Here is a 16554-nt window from a genome sequence, read left to right as displayed (position 1 = left end):
TGCAATCAGCAGAGGACGATGTCACACTGGCCAGTAGAAAGGTCGTTGTAAAGTTCTAAAATGTCAAGGATGATTGGGCGACTTGAAGTAACATTTTGAATTGCTTGAAAGCATGATAATGAATCTCTTAAAACGATGAAGTTTTTGGAATGATTCTGCTGTTTAATGTAGGTCAAAGCTGAGAAGATAGCTTTGGCCTCAGCGGTGAAATGGAACTGTTGTCCGGAATCCTAGAGGAGACGGTCTTGGATCCAATGACTGTAGCACTGGCAACTTGGCCATCGTCATTGGATCCGTCTGTGAAAATGGATCTATGGGTGTTATACTTAGAACGTAACTGGTTGTATTCCTGTTGGAACACCAAAGGATTTGTTTCAGACTTTTTGAGTTTGGTGAGGGTAAGATCGGCATGTGGTTTCACCATCTGCCAGGGTGGCGAATACAGAAGTCGGTAAGGTGCAATGATATTGAGATCGATTTTAGCTGCAGATATGTGTGGTTGAATTCTGATTCCAAGTGGTGGAACCAGGCTTGGCAGATTAGGAAACAGGTTTTCATAGAGAGGGTTGAAAACACAATTGTACGCTGGATTGGACTCATTTGAACGTAATTTAGTGATATACTTCAGTGAAAGTTTAATGCAGCGTTGTTCAAGGGAAGGTTCGTTGGCCTCCGCATATAGACTGTCTACCGGAGTGGTCTTAAAAGCTCCCAGGGAGAGCCTCAGCCCTTGGTGGTGGATAGAATCTAATTTTTCTAAATTGCTTTTGCAGGCTCCACCATAGACAATGGAGCCATAATCTAGTTTACTACGAACCAATGGATAGAGACCAAAGTGAATTCATCTTGAAGAATGTATTGCTTGCTATGTGATAGCATTGCGAGATTTGTACTAACATTTCAAGCGACGAGAGAGGTACGTATTGACGAATAAAACAGACATTGATCCAACGCTGGACCAACGTTTCTTTGCTATCTGGGATGCAACCCCACCAACACCCTTCAGAGAAAACACCAGGGGTTCAGGGGTTCATATGTCAAGTACAGTTAAGAAATCAGTGCGCTCTACGATCAAGTAAAGTGTAATAAAGCACACCTTTGCCCGGAACTATTACAGTTAAAGTACAAGGACGCCTGTATGTTAAATATATTCTCGTTATTATTTTAATTAAATATGACTATCGTAAACCATATGGAGCAATATGGATGTCGCATTTCTACTACCAACGTACGTTTAGAACAGTAAACCCAGATGAAGCTGACTAGTCATCCGACATTCCACGGATGCACTGTGGGACTGTTGACATAGGTTTAGCTAGTCTACAGAGGTTTGTGGTGCCTGACATCTGTGTCTGCGTCTTTATCATGCTGACAATCTACAATATATTACAGTGCGGAACGACTTCAAACCTAGTTTGTGATCAGACTATGTTTTTTTATGCTGACATCTGCACTGATACAGGTCTAACACTGGGTGAACCCCACATGCACGGGCCTAGTGCTGAGATGCATCATAATTGGGCACAGCAGAATCCTGGCATGCCCAAGGGATGCATATCTGTTCAGTGAATTGGGAATTTACGTGACAAGTACAACCACGACCAATCAAAACTAATAAACATAGTTTGAAAGTGGAGAGTGCATCTGTTGACAACACAATTAACTGTTGACAATCTGAAATGTTTAATTGTGTAATGGCAGCCATAGCAATAATTTTACTGTCTTCCTTGAACCACAAATTCCAACCTGCAAACAGCAAAATGTAAAATGACACACTTCAAAACAGTGGTGTCTTCGGTTGGTCAGTTGAAACGTCCATTCCTTCACATAGACAACGCTTCAGAAACAGATTTGTTCGCACCATTCAGTATGATGACCTCAGAATCCAATACACTTTGTCCAGGTTTATGAATCTTGACATATCTGCCTTGTTACATGTAGTCAATGTTCATTTCCCCTTTCAACTTTGGCTATTTGCGTCTCCCCCGACATTCTGTAAAGGCCTAGTTCCATCCATACATGATAACCCACTGAACTGTATCACCATTCTCTTATAAATTCCATGGACCTATTTTACAACAGTCCTTAAATAGAACTGTGGACACATGGTGTCTCACGGACGCGTCTCCATAATTATGGGCAGGAGACACATCTTAACGAAACATTCACTGAAAACCAGGCAACTAGATCAATATAAAGATCACAAAGCGATCGTAACGATCGTAACTCCCATACTTTAACTTATGACTGTCATAGCGTTACGATCGCTTCGAGAAAGGGGGGCGCTAGCCCACTAAAACTAGACCTAAGGTTTGATTGTGTGCCAATGGTGAAGTCTGGTGAGTATTTTAGTTGAATCCCTGTCTGTAGCCTGGAGAAGACCTATGCAAAGTTAGCTACAAGAAAAATCACTTTTGAAATGAAGTTTCCATGTCTTGTGAATTATCATTATGATGGAGCAGTTGATATGGTTGGGCGACTGAGTGGCTGGTTGGTGGAGTTAGTGTTTAAGAGGTTGAGTGGTTGAGCAGTTGGATGTTTGAGTGAGTGGTTGGGTGGTTGAAAGGTTGAGTGGATAGTTGGTTGAGTTAGTGAGTTTTTGGTTGAGTGAGTATTTGGGTGGTGGAGGGAATGGTTGGTTGATCGAGGGAGTGGACAGTGCGTTGGCTTGCCCATAGGCTAAGGAGTATAAAATCAAGGTTTAAAAAAATCAACTGCTTTAAACCCATGAACATATCTTCTACAATCAACTGGACCACTTGCACCCAATGATAACAGAACACTAGGTCAACACAGTCTAAGTTTTATTTTAAGTATGTATCACGACTGAAAACAGCTGTATAGATCATGATTGAAACAACATGCAACAACTGTTCCTTCTGTTTGGCCGTGGATGATATATAGTAGAAGGCCAGAAATATGTTGTCAGTCAGCCATCCATCCATGAATAACTTAGTCCTTTGTCTAGTCCAATGACAGGAAACACAATAAAATTTACAAATTGTTATCAGGTTATGATCCCCAGATTTTCATTTCTTGAAAGCTATCTTTTTGCTCTTTAGTACTGACCACTTGTGTCGCTTCAGGTAGTAGCTTACTGCAATTAGTCCTGTGAAGATTATGGTGGCCTGGAATAAACAACAGTATTAGTACAATTTCAAGAAATTCATTGATAACATTATTTCATACAGTCTGTGTTCCCCAGCCTTTTTTCACCTCAACAATGTTACATGATAGTTTCTTAAACAACCTTTTCCTTGATCGATCATAACCCATCATATTATCCTGTTGGGTACAGAGGTTTTAGGACTATGTGCCATATTTATGTTTTGTGCACTTATCCCTATTTCGAGTTATTTAATTATTCATCGTTCTCATTTGAACCCAAACGGACTGTAGTTAGCAACTCCATTGAAGACAAAATGGCTTCAAGTTGGAGTCAGTCCCTGAACAGTACATCAGTTCCATCAATGACCTGACACAGGAAGATTGTTTGAGGGTTTGTAGCTCAGACATTTAGAACTTTGAACTGATCGTGACACTAACAGCGTACTGAACAAGTATCTTAGCAAAATGACATATCCCTGAGGTCTGGTTCAATACAGAAAAGGAGCTACTTATGTTCCACTTTTGGTTCAATGTCATTGGATACCTTCAGCATATATAAATAAATGCTCTTCAGTAATTTTCAATATTCCATCATAAACAGGCACCAGTTCATCACAAGACTGATCTGTGGATCAAGTTTTCATGAAGTAATGTTTAAAGTTTGAAAGTTCTCCTCTGGAAAGCGCAAATAGATGGCAAACAGATGGACATGCTGGTTGCCATATCCTACTGGAATATCAGGGACCGCATTTAGATGATAGCTTCCAATCCAGGAATTACAGATTTTCTGTGTTTAGACTATACAGTGGGGCAAGCACATGCATATCATCTCTCAGATTACATCAAAACTCTCAAGCATTACAAGAAGACCAGCAGCTGTGTGATGATCCCTTTTCACCCTGGATACTCGGCCTAGTCCTATCTTATCAGCTTGACCACTTTTACTTACTCTTTATTGTTATATAATCGCGTATACATGTGTACTGACATTAAATATATACTTCTACTCTATCTTGTCTATAATTCTTTTGCACGAATAAGTACTGATTTGTGAACTCCGTTCATTTCACAATAACATTGTTCATTTCTTTAGTGTTTGTTGATTTTACACTTAATTCAGAGTTTTCTGATTTACAGACAGATTTCTGATTAACTTTTTGTTTTAACTTTGAAATCAACACACAACAATAAACAATGGATGAAGGCACATCCCACTTTCCTCAACAATGAAGCACTCTGACATACCATGTCTTTAACTGACCAATCAGCACCAAGACTTACACATAACTTCTGGCATTGAGAATCGGTTAATTCCTCATATGCAAATATCGGAACTTTACACACCATCTTGTTAATCCTATAAATACTATTTAGGGTAAACTCAGTATCGTGATTTTAAAAGTTTGACTGTAATTTTAGATGTAACTCTGCACAATGAAGATCTAATTGATGCCAAGAAGTTCAAAGTGATTATGAAAAGGTGTGCTCCTTTCATGGTAATGAGTTCTTTGTGGGTGAGTATGGTTTAAGCCGCAATATTCCAGCAATATTACATCGGGGGGACACTAGAAATGGGCTTCACCCATTGTACCAATGTGGGGGATCGAACCTGGGCCTTCCTCGTAACGAGCGAACGCTTAAACTACTAGGCTACTCGGATGAGTTCTTACCTTAAGTCCCATCTTCTTGCGAGTGTCATGTTCAGGTTCTGCAGCCCACTTCAGGAAAACACATATATCCTTCGCTAACTGACTCTGTGTGGCCTCAGTGCCTGCAAACAGAAGACCAACATGTGGTTGTATTGAAATAGAACCAAGACAGCGAGGTGATGTGAAACCGGGTACTGTGGCATGTGGTCCTGTGCATAGAGCTCAGGTCACAAATCAGTTGAACTTAAGCAACGTTGAGCGCGCTGAGAGTCCTTGGATGGGTGACCGTGTTTGGCAGCTGGACTCCTGAGAGTTTCTAGGACTTCAGATCAAACACACCATATTGAACTGTCAAATTGAACAGATCATCTATTCTTATGATTATTTATTGGTATCAATTTTGAGTTGGCAAGTCTTGTCGAGAATCACTATTACAGTGATTAATAACACCAGCACTACATTGGGATCAACAACACACAGTTACCTATGCCACACCTTGTAACCACACCAACTTGAACATTGGTGTGCTCTCTTGACCAGAAAGAGAGATGGTCTTGCAGCCCTGCTTGAGAACACCACTGTTGGTATTAATGTACCGGTATTGTTTAATTTTGCTCAGCATACTGTGATTTGAACTTCTGTTACACAACATACTGTCATCACGGCTGGTTGGCTAGTTGTTTAACGCATCACTGAGCAATCATGGCAATATTCCAGCTATATGGCAGTGGTCTTTAAATAATTGAGTGTTGACCAGACAATCCCAGAGCTCCAGATAAGCTTTTGGCCATGTGGGTATGATACCCATACTCTTGAAACTAAGTGAGTATTTCCAATTTCAACTACGTATCTATACTGTTTGATACCCACCATATTTTTAAAATCCGGGTATTTATTTCAAATAACAAATTCTATAGGTGTGACATTTTTCTATTCAATAATAGAGACAAGATAAAAATCCCCCAGGTTAAAGATGAATAAATAATGCTAAACTGCATAGCTAATAGCTAATACAGCTTTATCCACTTGTGCTGTGAGAAATAATATGCGTCCCAGTCTACATCTGTTTTGGTGTAAAGTAAGAAACCAAGATCACTATTAGATGATATAACAGCCACGTTTTCACTCTAACAATTAGTTTTTTCAAACCTTGCTCCCATTGTGTATTTTCACTTCCACGCTGCGAAAATCTAATGTTACATTACTTTACAAGTTCATTTAAGATATCTGATTGTGAAACACAACACTTGCCTATTAATTCATATAGCAATCCTCTCATGAAGTTGTTTTCTGTTTGTAGCATAAAAAAACTAGATATTTTACTTTGAGCAAGCGGAAACTTTCGACCACGCTTGCTCGCTATTATCGATTTGTTTACAGGACATGTAGAAAGAGAACAGCTATTTGATTGGCCTTTATTTATAGATGGGCGAATCAGTGAAGGGTTAACAAACCATCACTGGTATTCTATCTGTGTTGCGCATCTTAATTGTGTTTAGAATTAATCAAGATTTTTTTTAATTGCGAATACTTGGAGATGGAAAAACTTTAAGTTTGTTTCAATTTGCTTGAATTGATACGATACGCAACATGATTTTAATGTACTGGGTGAATACGCATTGGTATTCTTACATTGCGAAAACGTTAATATTTTGTGTTTTTTTCATACGCTGGCATTTATCTTTCTTGCGTATTTGAACTTTCTGTAGCGTATTATACGCAAATACGCAGCTTATCTGGAGCTCTGCAATCCAGTGAACATAATAAGCATCGTTCTACACAAGTGGGAGACAACGATATGTTTCAACCAAGTCAGAGATCCTGGCCACCCAATTCCGATAGTCGCCACTTACGACAAGCATAGGTTTCTAAAGACCAATTCTAACCCGGGATCTTCACGGGTTTGTGACATTCTCACAGATATGTTTGGCTAAATTACATGTCTGTATAAGAAACAGGCAAGTCAAACATCACATACCATCTTCGTATTCAATGATTTCATTATAGAGAGCCTGGGCCATGCCTATAGCTCCTCCAGGGAAGTAGGGGTTGTAGTAGAGACCCTCCCTGATGCTGACGCCTTCTGGTGGGTCACAGTATCCAGTCAGCAAGGAAAACACATAGTCCTGCACACAACAACATTATTATTATTAGCACGTTGATATCAGTAAAAAGAGAGTGGATGTTAATTTATGCCACAGTACTTTTCATAACTTGGGGGTTGAGTTTAGTTTTATGCCAACTCAGCAATATTCCAGCTATATGGCTGCCGTCTGTAAAGAATCGAGTCTGGACCAGACATTCCAGTGATCAACACTATAAGTATCAATCTAGGTAATTGGAATACGATAACGTGTGTCAACCAAGTCAGCGAGCCTGACCACCGGATCAGCAATATCATGGCTGGCTGTACTCAGTCATGTCTGAAGCAGGCAAATCAGGGACTGAATTCCCAAATCCATGTCCACCAGTGACACTACACCACCTGATCATCTGATCCAGGTTTGTTGAGTCCTACAAACATTACACGACGAGGACCTATTGTTTATCAAATTGAGTGAGTTTAGTTTCATGGTGATTTTAGCAATATTCCAGCAATATCACGGTGGGGACACAACATGCCAAGTCCAGCAATATCACGGTGGGGACACAACATGCCAAGTCCAGCAATATTCCAGCAATATTACGGTGGGGGACACAACATGCCAAGTCCAGCAATATTCCAGCAATATCACGGTGGGGGACACAACATGCCAAGTCCAGCAATATTCCAGCAATATCACGGTGGGGGACACAACATGCCAAGTCCAGCAATATTTCAGCAATATCATGGTGGGGGACACAACATGCCAAGTCCAGCAATATCCCAGCAATATCACGGTGGGGGACACAACATGCCAAGTCCATGACCATTCTTGCTAACAACTCTTCTAAAACATACTACAACTTCATAAAAAAGAAAAATATCCCCAAAATCCAACAAAGAAAATAATGGCCTCATCCCTAGTTTTAGTCAAAATGTTCTACCATTTCTTCAACAAATTATACATGAATTTGTGGGTCGGATTTGAACGATCAAACTGTTATCATGATTTCTGCCTGTTTATTGCTGTTTCTGAATACATCAACACTTAACATGCTTAACAACTAATTTCTCCAAAGATGTATTAAGCAGAGTATCTTACCTCTCCTCCATGTCTTGCATTGACAATGTAGCTGAGATCAGGAGGTAGAGCGCCGTTGTTGGCGGCGTCACGGGCAGCCTCAGCATTGGCATAGGGCTCTGGGAATTTGTCAGACAGTTTGCCTGGCCTCTGGAACATGTTGCCCTCCTCGTCTGGGCCGTCCGTTACTTGGATCTGCAATCAGGTGCATGATTGCGTCTGGTAAACACTGATAAAACAGTTTATAGCTAAAATGAATAGAATTATCATTAAACACCTGCATATTATCAGAAATGAGCGGGCCACTGTAACTTGAATATGCCCCCAAATTGCTTGACGACAGGCCATTATCACGCCCGTTGTTAGGTGACGTCACAAGGAGCGCAGATCTTGATGTTTAATCACCTACGCCTCGTTTGAACTTGGGTTCAATTTGGCGATATATTTCTGACTCACATTCGTCACATGATACATCTGTGCCATTATGCACAACAATTGTACCATAAATTACAACGTGCAGCAGTGATATTACACTGATAACATCAACTGGAACTCTAACAGTTTTGAGCACTGAAACAATTGGCGGCTAGTAGTATGGGCAAAGGTCAAGGTCGAATGTCGTCATGCTCAATAGTGACGTCATCTGTTTTGTTCTATGATGTTTCCATAATTGTAAAAAGTGGGTCAGTGACCTCTGTCGTTTGTTGTAAGCAGTTGAGGCTGCAAAGCTGATACCGTTGTTTGTTTTTATTATATTAAAAATTCTGTCTATTTTAGCCATAATAATGTTAAAGCTATTTTTCAGGGCATTATCATTTGCAGAAGCCCTCAGTCATTTCAACTGCCCTGCTTTGTCAGGCAGTTAATGAAAGACCTTGGGCTTCTGCAAATGATAATGCCCTAAAAAATAGCGTTACCCTTATAATAGAAGATAAATATAATGCACTCAGTCTTTTCCAAACAGATGCATCATTGTCTGGAGGTTTCAACAAATCCCTCAAATCTGTTGAGTGAGTTTTAGGCCACCTTTAGCAATATTCCAGCAATATCATGGCAATACACATTGTACCCATGTGGGTGATCAAACCCGGGTCTTCGGCGTGACTAGCAAACGCTTAAACCACTTCAGTCTGTTTGCTGCAAAATCGTACCGATGAAATGGCAAAAACTACACATATTGGAAAGCAACAAATGGCAGGAAGGTTAGTCATTCATCCATACCAAATCGTCACTACAATCTCAGACATTGGTATTGAAGAATTTGAGGAAAGTTCAACAGTGACTGTTGTAACAATGGGGTATGTTGTATAGAACAGCCCACTAATCACCGATGTTTTTCCAACCCACTACTGTCTTTTTCTGCAATAAAAGCCTGTCAAAAGAAATGTGGACATCCGGAGCATATCTTTCTATTGTAGTTATTGCACAGAATATACAAAGGGAGTGTGTGAATTCAGGGTTTTACGCAATGCGCAAATGTGCATCCAGTACACGCAAATGTGCATCCAGTACGCACAAATGTAGAGAATGGATGCAGACAACAATTCACCATGTCCAAAGGGATACACAATATTATTCTGACTGACTGACTGCGTTTGGTTTTACGCCGCTTTTAGCAATATTCCAGCAACATCACGTCAGGGGACACCAAAAATGGGCTTCACACATAGTACCCATGTGGGGATTCGAACCTGGGTCTTCGGCGTGACGAGCCAATGCTTTAACCATTAGGCTACCCGACCACCCCCACAATATTATTCACTGTACAGACAACACATCTAGGCCTTTGCTAAATGTTTGGGTGTTTCTTTCAGAGCAGATACATGAATCATTTCAACCATCGTCCACATGATCAATGATTCATTCCAGGATCTAAAGAAATTATCAAAACGTACAGTTCTCCACACCGTTACTTCCCAGAACCCTCGTATTGCCTGCAAAGACTGTTAAAACAAATAATTAGAGGTCCCCGGGATCCCCATGTTTGTGAGTCAAGGCAAAATCCTGAAATTGTTCTCAAAACAAAGTTAATGTCCTTCGTGTTGCTATTCAGATAATAACAATTGAAGACAATAAAATACACAGAATGAGCTCAATCCATCATGAGAGTACGATACATGATGAAATTCTCAGATGACTTGAAAACCATTATGTTTCACATTTATGAATAGTGCAAGTTGCAAGGGGAAAGAGGAAGACCGTTTTCCACAAGCTTCTAGGCCGTCCATCAGATGTGAAAACCTCTCGTAAACTACCTTTAGGTAAAGGTGAGAGACCCCTCTGCATGCAGGATATACAAGCATAGGATTTCTTCCACAATGTACTTTGGTATTGTGTGCCAAATCTAGTCTTTCGATTGTATACTTATTTGCCATTTTGTCGGTAGGAATTTGCAGCAAACGGTCAATTGGCTGCTCCCTTAAATTTGTTGACTACACAGCATTCCTTTATGTAGCTCACCTCCTCAGCTTCTGCCTTGGCCTCTTCTTCTGTCATGATGACGCCGACCAGGTTACGGTAGCAGAGGTATTCCATGCTGTGACATGCAGCACACACCTGCTTGTACACCTGGTAGCCACGACGGATGCTGCAACAGAGGGAGGGTGGGGTTCACATGAAGGATGCTCTTATTCCCTATTCATCACCTTAAAACAAATTCTGCAGAAAATATTTCAAAATTCTTCAGTAAAATATACAAAATCTGCTGCTGGAACTTCATATTTGTGAAACTTATTTGTAAAAACATCACTGTCTCCCTATCAAAAATTAATAAAAACAGACTTTTATTGAAAATAATAATTTCATTCATTTAGCCATTTCACAACATATACATGACACACACACACACACCTGCACAGTGCCACTGATGTCTATTTATACTTCGATGTAAACACAGTTTATGTTGTCATAAAACCACAAGTATGTTTATAGTTTGGCATGAAATGCATGTGGACCCGTTTTTTTGTAAATATCTCTTCATCCAATGACCCTATCGATCTCAAACTGTGCAAGTGGACGTTTTGTCAGACAACCTAATCACATTGTAAATCACCGATTTTATGCATTTGTAATAAAGAATCTGTCTATGTAACTGTCAACAAAATAAACAGCAGACAGCAGACTGCTTGCAGAGGGAGGGAGCCAATGACCTGTAACAGCGGCAGTGTTGGGTCATAAAGGTAATGCATGTGCAGTTCATGATAGTTACCTGTGCACTGCACAGTGATCAGTGGCCCTTTAAATGTTTGGGTATCATTTGAGTGCACAATGAAACAGAAAAACTTAAAAATCAAAATAAAACCGATAGAAATGATCGATAACAAAGCTAATTCCACATTTTTTCTGCAATTCACAGAATCTGTATGAGACTGCTAAACGTACAAACTTTGGAATGGAAACAAATACAGACAAGTGGGACTGTTTGATTCATTTTAATGCATCAACAGCATACACATGTGGCAGTAACAGATTTTGTATATTTTAACATGTTGTAAATTGATTAGAATTCATGTAAATAAATGCTTTAAATTTCATTGCACAGCTTCAGTCATTTTATTTTATCATGATACTTAGCCTGCCTTAACTAACTATCACTCACAGCCAGTTCACTGAGCACGCTTACCGCATGTTCACCACACAACACAATAACATAAGCCCTTCCCCACCTACGTTCTTTTGTCTTTATAGCCAGCTTGGGCAATCAGCTAAGCTTTACACTTTTACACATTACAAGGTTTGTGGTCACTCCACATTCAGTCTTCAGTGTGTCAACATGTCTTGTTCATTTTCTGGACATACCTTTGGATCATATCTTTGGATCATATTCTAAGGTAATTTGGATATTTTATCTATTTGTTCATGTATATCATTTGTAGATATAACTTGTAGTTGTATCAGTGTGTGTAAGTCTTAAATTAGTACTGTGAAGTTGGTGATAAATACTCTACATTCATTATAATGTAATATTAGTAACATGATTATTAAAAGGCAAGGTTAACCACGGGAGCATGTGATGAATGGATGAACACAAGTATAGCTTTGTAATCATAAATGGGTGAATGAAAATAAGCACGAATGAATGAATGAATGAATGAGGTCTTATTTTGCATTGTTTTATATCTTGCTCAGCTACAGCCAAATTTGTGTTTGATTACTGTATCAGTGCTGAGAATGCTTTTGTATATGTTCATCATTAGCATGTCTGTATATATTATTGTTATTTTCTCTACAGGCAAACATTGAATACAGATACAGCAGCGTCCCCAGGTGTGAAATAAACCTAGGCCCACACACCTGGTAGGTTTATATGTTGTATATATGTTATGTATATCAAATGAAATACATTTTGTACACAGTAATTGTTTACTGAAGCAACTATTTTGTAATGTTATAACATATGTACGAATTATATGTGTATATCTGTGTTTGGATATGTGTATATTGCTGCATTTATTATATTGCACACCTGATTGTTTCAGGGTTGTCGTTTTCACCTATACCATATCTCCAATAAATCATCGGCCATTGAAGAACAACAAAAGTAGCGTCTGTTGTCTGTGCGTGACTGACGCAGTCCTGCTACACACATAAACCAGATAACCGAAATGAAATATTTCTCGTATCACACAGGACTTGGAAGCAGGAAAAAACATGACTGGTTCCAAGCTTCAGGCAGAAGCAACATTATTATTTTTAGGGATTCCTGGACGTCTTTGGACTTATGAAGATCCAGGTTACATTCAGGTTGGAATTGGTCTTTAGCAACCCATGGTTGTCGTAACAGGTTCGGGTGGTAACTTGCAGTCTTGGTTGACATCATCCCATTTGCGTAGATTGAAGCTCATGATGCTGATCACTGGATTGACTGGACCAGACTTGATTATTTACAGACTGCTGCCACATAGTAGGAATATTGCCGAGTGCAGTGTTAAACAACAAACAAACAAGCAAATAACATGTCTATGTCAAACTGACGTCTGACCCCTTAAAATTGTATGCAAATACCTTCCATGATCAAATGCGCTGAGCATTCCATGATGACTCCATGGATATTTTGGTGGATGGAGTTCTAGATCAGCGGCTATGACGGTTTGGTTGAGGGCGACCGCCAGACCAACCCCTCCTGCAACTGCGGCTCCAGCAGCAGCAACAACTACCTTCTTGCCAGTGCTGAGCTTCTTGAAGGACACGAAATTAGCCTGCAACATACAAATATTGCAAGTAAGTATTTCATGGCACATCACCTGGGATTGCACAATGTGACTGTTGCACTATAAGATGATTTTTAGAAGAAACATATTGCAATAATTTTTCTGCATTTTGGTAGATTTAGTAACAGTGATATAGCATGTTTTGAATACACCATGCCAATGAGAAAGTGGTCACTTTCAGTAAAATACAGATTCTCATACTTTTAGGGGAGTTTGAGATTTGAAACCACAGTCAAAGTCAGACACCAAATTGCCAGCACTCAAAGTCAGCAATCTAACCTTCTCAGCCACCACGGTTTCCACACAAATGGAAGTCTGATCAACATGATAAACGGCAGTCCAGGCCATGTGTACCCCTCTGACAACATAAACGGACATCACTCACATGGCCAAAAGCTATGAAAACACAATGCCGTTTGGACGTGGGAGCCATGCTAATCTATAGTGTATATTATTTCTGGACAATAAATATATATACTAGGCACATAAAGAAACTGTGCATACAAAAATTTAAAATCTAAATTTATCAAACCTGTGTAGACACATAAGGATTCAAACTCAGAGATTAGTGACATGTATCCAACATGTATGCACGTGTCACGTTCCGTGACGTTGACCCATCTTTCGCCACAGGTTTCAGACTGCAGTGATGACTGCCCGAACCATCCCAGGACTTTGCCGTATCCACCCCAACACAGTTCAACAACATTTACGTCATCACGGGATCAGACCACGACGTCCCGCCATATGGCCTATCCTGACACAACGTCATCGACAAGCTCGTTGAATACAGTGCCGAAATCATGTCCGCAGACCCTTGTTTTGGTGGAGAAATGTTGTTTTTACAGATAAGTCCAGGTTTAACATTTCCCATAGTGATGGACATCAACGTGTCTATAGACGCGTGGGAGAACGTTATGCACAGACCTGTGTCTTGGAGAGGAATCGCTTTTGTGGTGGTTCCGTGATGATTTGGGGTGGAAAAACAGCACGCCAAAGAGCTCCTCTGGTGATTGTTCAGGGCAACTTAACAGGTGTGGGCTACAGGGATCAGATTCTTCGACCTGTGGCAATTCCTCTTCTGCAACGTCATGGCCCTGGGTTAACATTCCAACAGGACAATGCCCGCCCTCATACTGCAAGGGTTGCTATGGATTTCTTGCAGCACCACAACGTTGACTTACTGCCTTGGCCTGCAAATTCACCGGATCTCTCCCCGATATAGCATGTTTGGGACGAGATGGATCGACGTCTACGCCGTCTTCCTCGTCTGCCAGATAACGTCCTTGACCTTGCAACAGAACTTGAGAGAATCTGGCGTGACATCCCACAAGCCTTCCTTGCACGTTTGATAGGCTATATGCGCCGTCGATGCACTGCTGTTCTCAATGCCGATGGTGGACATACCCGTTATTGAGCTTGTGACATGGTCGTTTGACCCCTGTCCCGCTTGTGGACTCGTGACGTCATTGTGATTGACTTTTCAATTGAAATTCTCCCAACTTGTTATGGTCTCATGATCCCTCCATTAAAGTTTATATGTACGTTTGACATTGTTATCGTACTTATCAACTGGGATAATATTTTGACAATGCACAGTTTCTTTATGTGGCTAGTATAGTTACTGCAGATAAAGTAATTATTACATCATCTCATTACAGAATCAGTATATTTCCTTTATGTTCCCTTGGAATTAGTTACAAGAGTCCTAGTTTCTCAGGTAAAGGTAAAACACTCTTTTTACTTACTTCTATATTAGGCAAAACCATTATAATTTATACACACAGCATAGGTTGGGTCAATTGAGATTGTCCTAAAATGGTAGTAATTTCTAACAAATTTCATCCTCAGGACTGGGCACCCTGTTTATTACGGATTGGGATATTGGAGCCAAATGGTATTTGGATAACCATAACAACTCTTGTCTAAATGTCACCATACCTACCCATAACCTTTCTAAGTAATTACTGAACCCTTTCCCTAACATAATAAACATACAAAAATTTCATGCTCAGTTACAGATTCGTGCATAGCTATTGTGCTGACAATGCGAAGGTCATGGGTCTCATGTCCAACAGATTTTCACTGAACGTAGTTATTGGTCCCACCAAGATGTGACCTACAATAGACATGCTCCTGACAAAATATTATGATATATTGCATTCTCCAGGTACTCTGAGCACTCGTTGTGATTTTAAGCTAACCAAATGCTAAATACTTAATTTATGGTGCACAGATTGGGTCCCACAAATCAGTTACACACAAGAATTAATACAAGAGTATCAGGTTAGAATCACACTGGCCACGCTGGTTTACAGGCAATCTCACCCACATTACTTTAGGTCAAGCACTAATCACGTTAATTCTGCATATGGCTACTTCTTTCGATGGTAATAGGTATATAGAACAGTTATGCAGTAACAGTTTATGTAGTTGCAATCGAACTGAAAACATATCTACCAACAATACTTACGTGACACTGAAAGTTACGAAACGTGATTTTCAAGGGCATTGAAGGTTTATTCTCAACGCTCAACTTTGCCATAGCCGAACGACGATAGTCTTTTATGAACGGTTTTACATTTCCCTTTACTTATTTTAATTACTTGAAACCTTTTTAGTCTTACCTGAGGGGTCACAAGACCCGATTTTGCTCGCAATAGAGCTTGCTTCGAAGTCCTGCCGACGATGGCGGCCATTTTTGTTCTTTACCTCGAGGCAGAGAGACCGTCTAGTAACTTTACCCTGTAACGAAGGAAGCTGAAATACGTATGTTATGAACCAGGGTAAAAGTGTTATGCGCATTGATTCTGAGCAATTTCCGGGTATAAAAGTACCGGAAGAGAGATCCCGGCAAGTGCTGTGTTTACAGGTAACGATACACGTTGATAACAATGTGTAATTACATATGTCAGTGTGATATAACTTTAAAAAATATGTTTTCATGGAGAGTGTCACATTTTGTGTTAGTAACCAAAGACGTATATACGTCTTTGTAGTAACTGACGAGCAAGGACTTTGTGAATTAACAACCAGTCTTATGTCTAACAACCTGTCGATGTTATCTTGACGTAATATTTCAATATAAAAACTCCTATGTTCAAGCGTGCGGTTGGTGATAACTTACACAGTACCTCTCACAAATGACTCACAGCTGCATCCAGAAGGAAGACCGTTATTTGATCAAAAAAATAATTGAGAACGGAAAGATAAATTGCTAAATCGATTTGGATACAACGGCCCACAGGATCTTCCTGAACTTTTTTCGAAATATCTTGGGTATCATGATTTGCTTTTTGGATGCCAGTCATCCTCTTGATAACGTACAAGTTATCCAGAGAGTAGTGCACTTCACCGGGTGCACTTTTTCAGATTAATTAGCCTACTGAGGCTCGAACGCCATTCGGCGGATTACTGACTTTG

General features: G+C 40.0%; 1 protein-coding gene across 1 annotated transcript; it reads right to left on the bottom strand.

Moving 5' to 3' along the window:
- Positions 1-2787: 2787 nt before the first annotated feature.
- Positions 2788-15911, bottom strand: LOC124282933 (cytochrome c1, heme protein, mitochondrial-like). Its single transcript, XM_046718982.1, has 7 exons — positions 15759-15911; positions 12926-13119; positions 10382-10508; positions 7943-8116; positions 6736-6883; positions 4779-4879; positions 2788-3128 (listed from the first exon to the last, which is right to left on the bottom strand). The coding sequence occupies exons 1-7, from the start codon at positions 15828-15830 to the stop codon at positions 3030-3032; spliced, it is 915 nt and encodes a 304-aa protein (XP_046574938.1). The 5' UTR covers positions 15831-15911; the 3' UTR covers positions 2788-3029.
- Positions 15912-16554: the final 643 nt, after the last annotated feature.

This window comes from Haliotis rubra, unplaced genomic scaffold (assembly GCF_003918875.1).
Source record: "Haliotis rubra isolate DU_JTF1 unplaced genomic scaffold, ASM391887v1 Scf307, whole genome shotgun sequence".
NCBI classification, from domain to species: domain Eukaryota; kingdom Metazoa; phylum Mollusca; class Gastropoda; order Lepetellida; family Haliotidae; genus Haliotis; species Haliotis rubra.
The sequence above is the reverse complement of the archived record's forward strand: the minus strand, read 5'-3'. Positions and strand labels throughout refer to the sequence as shown.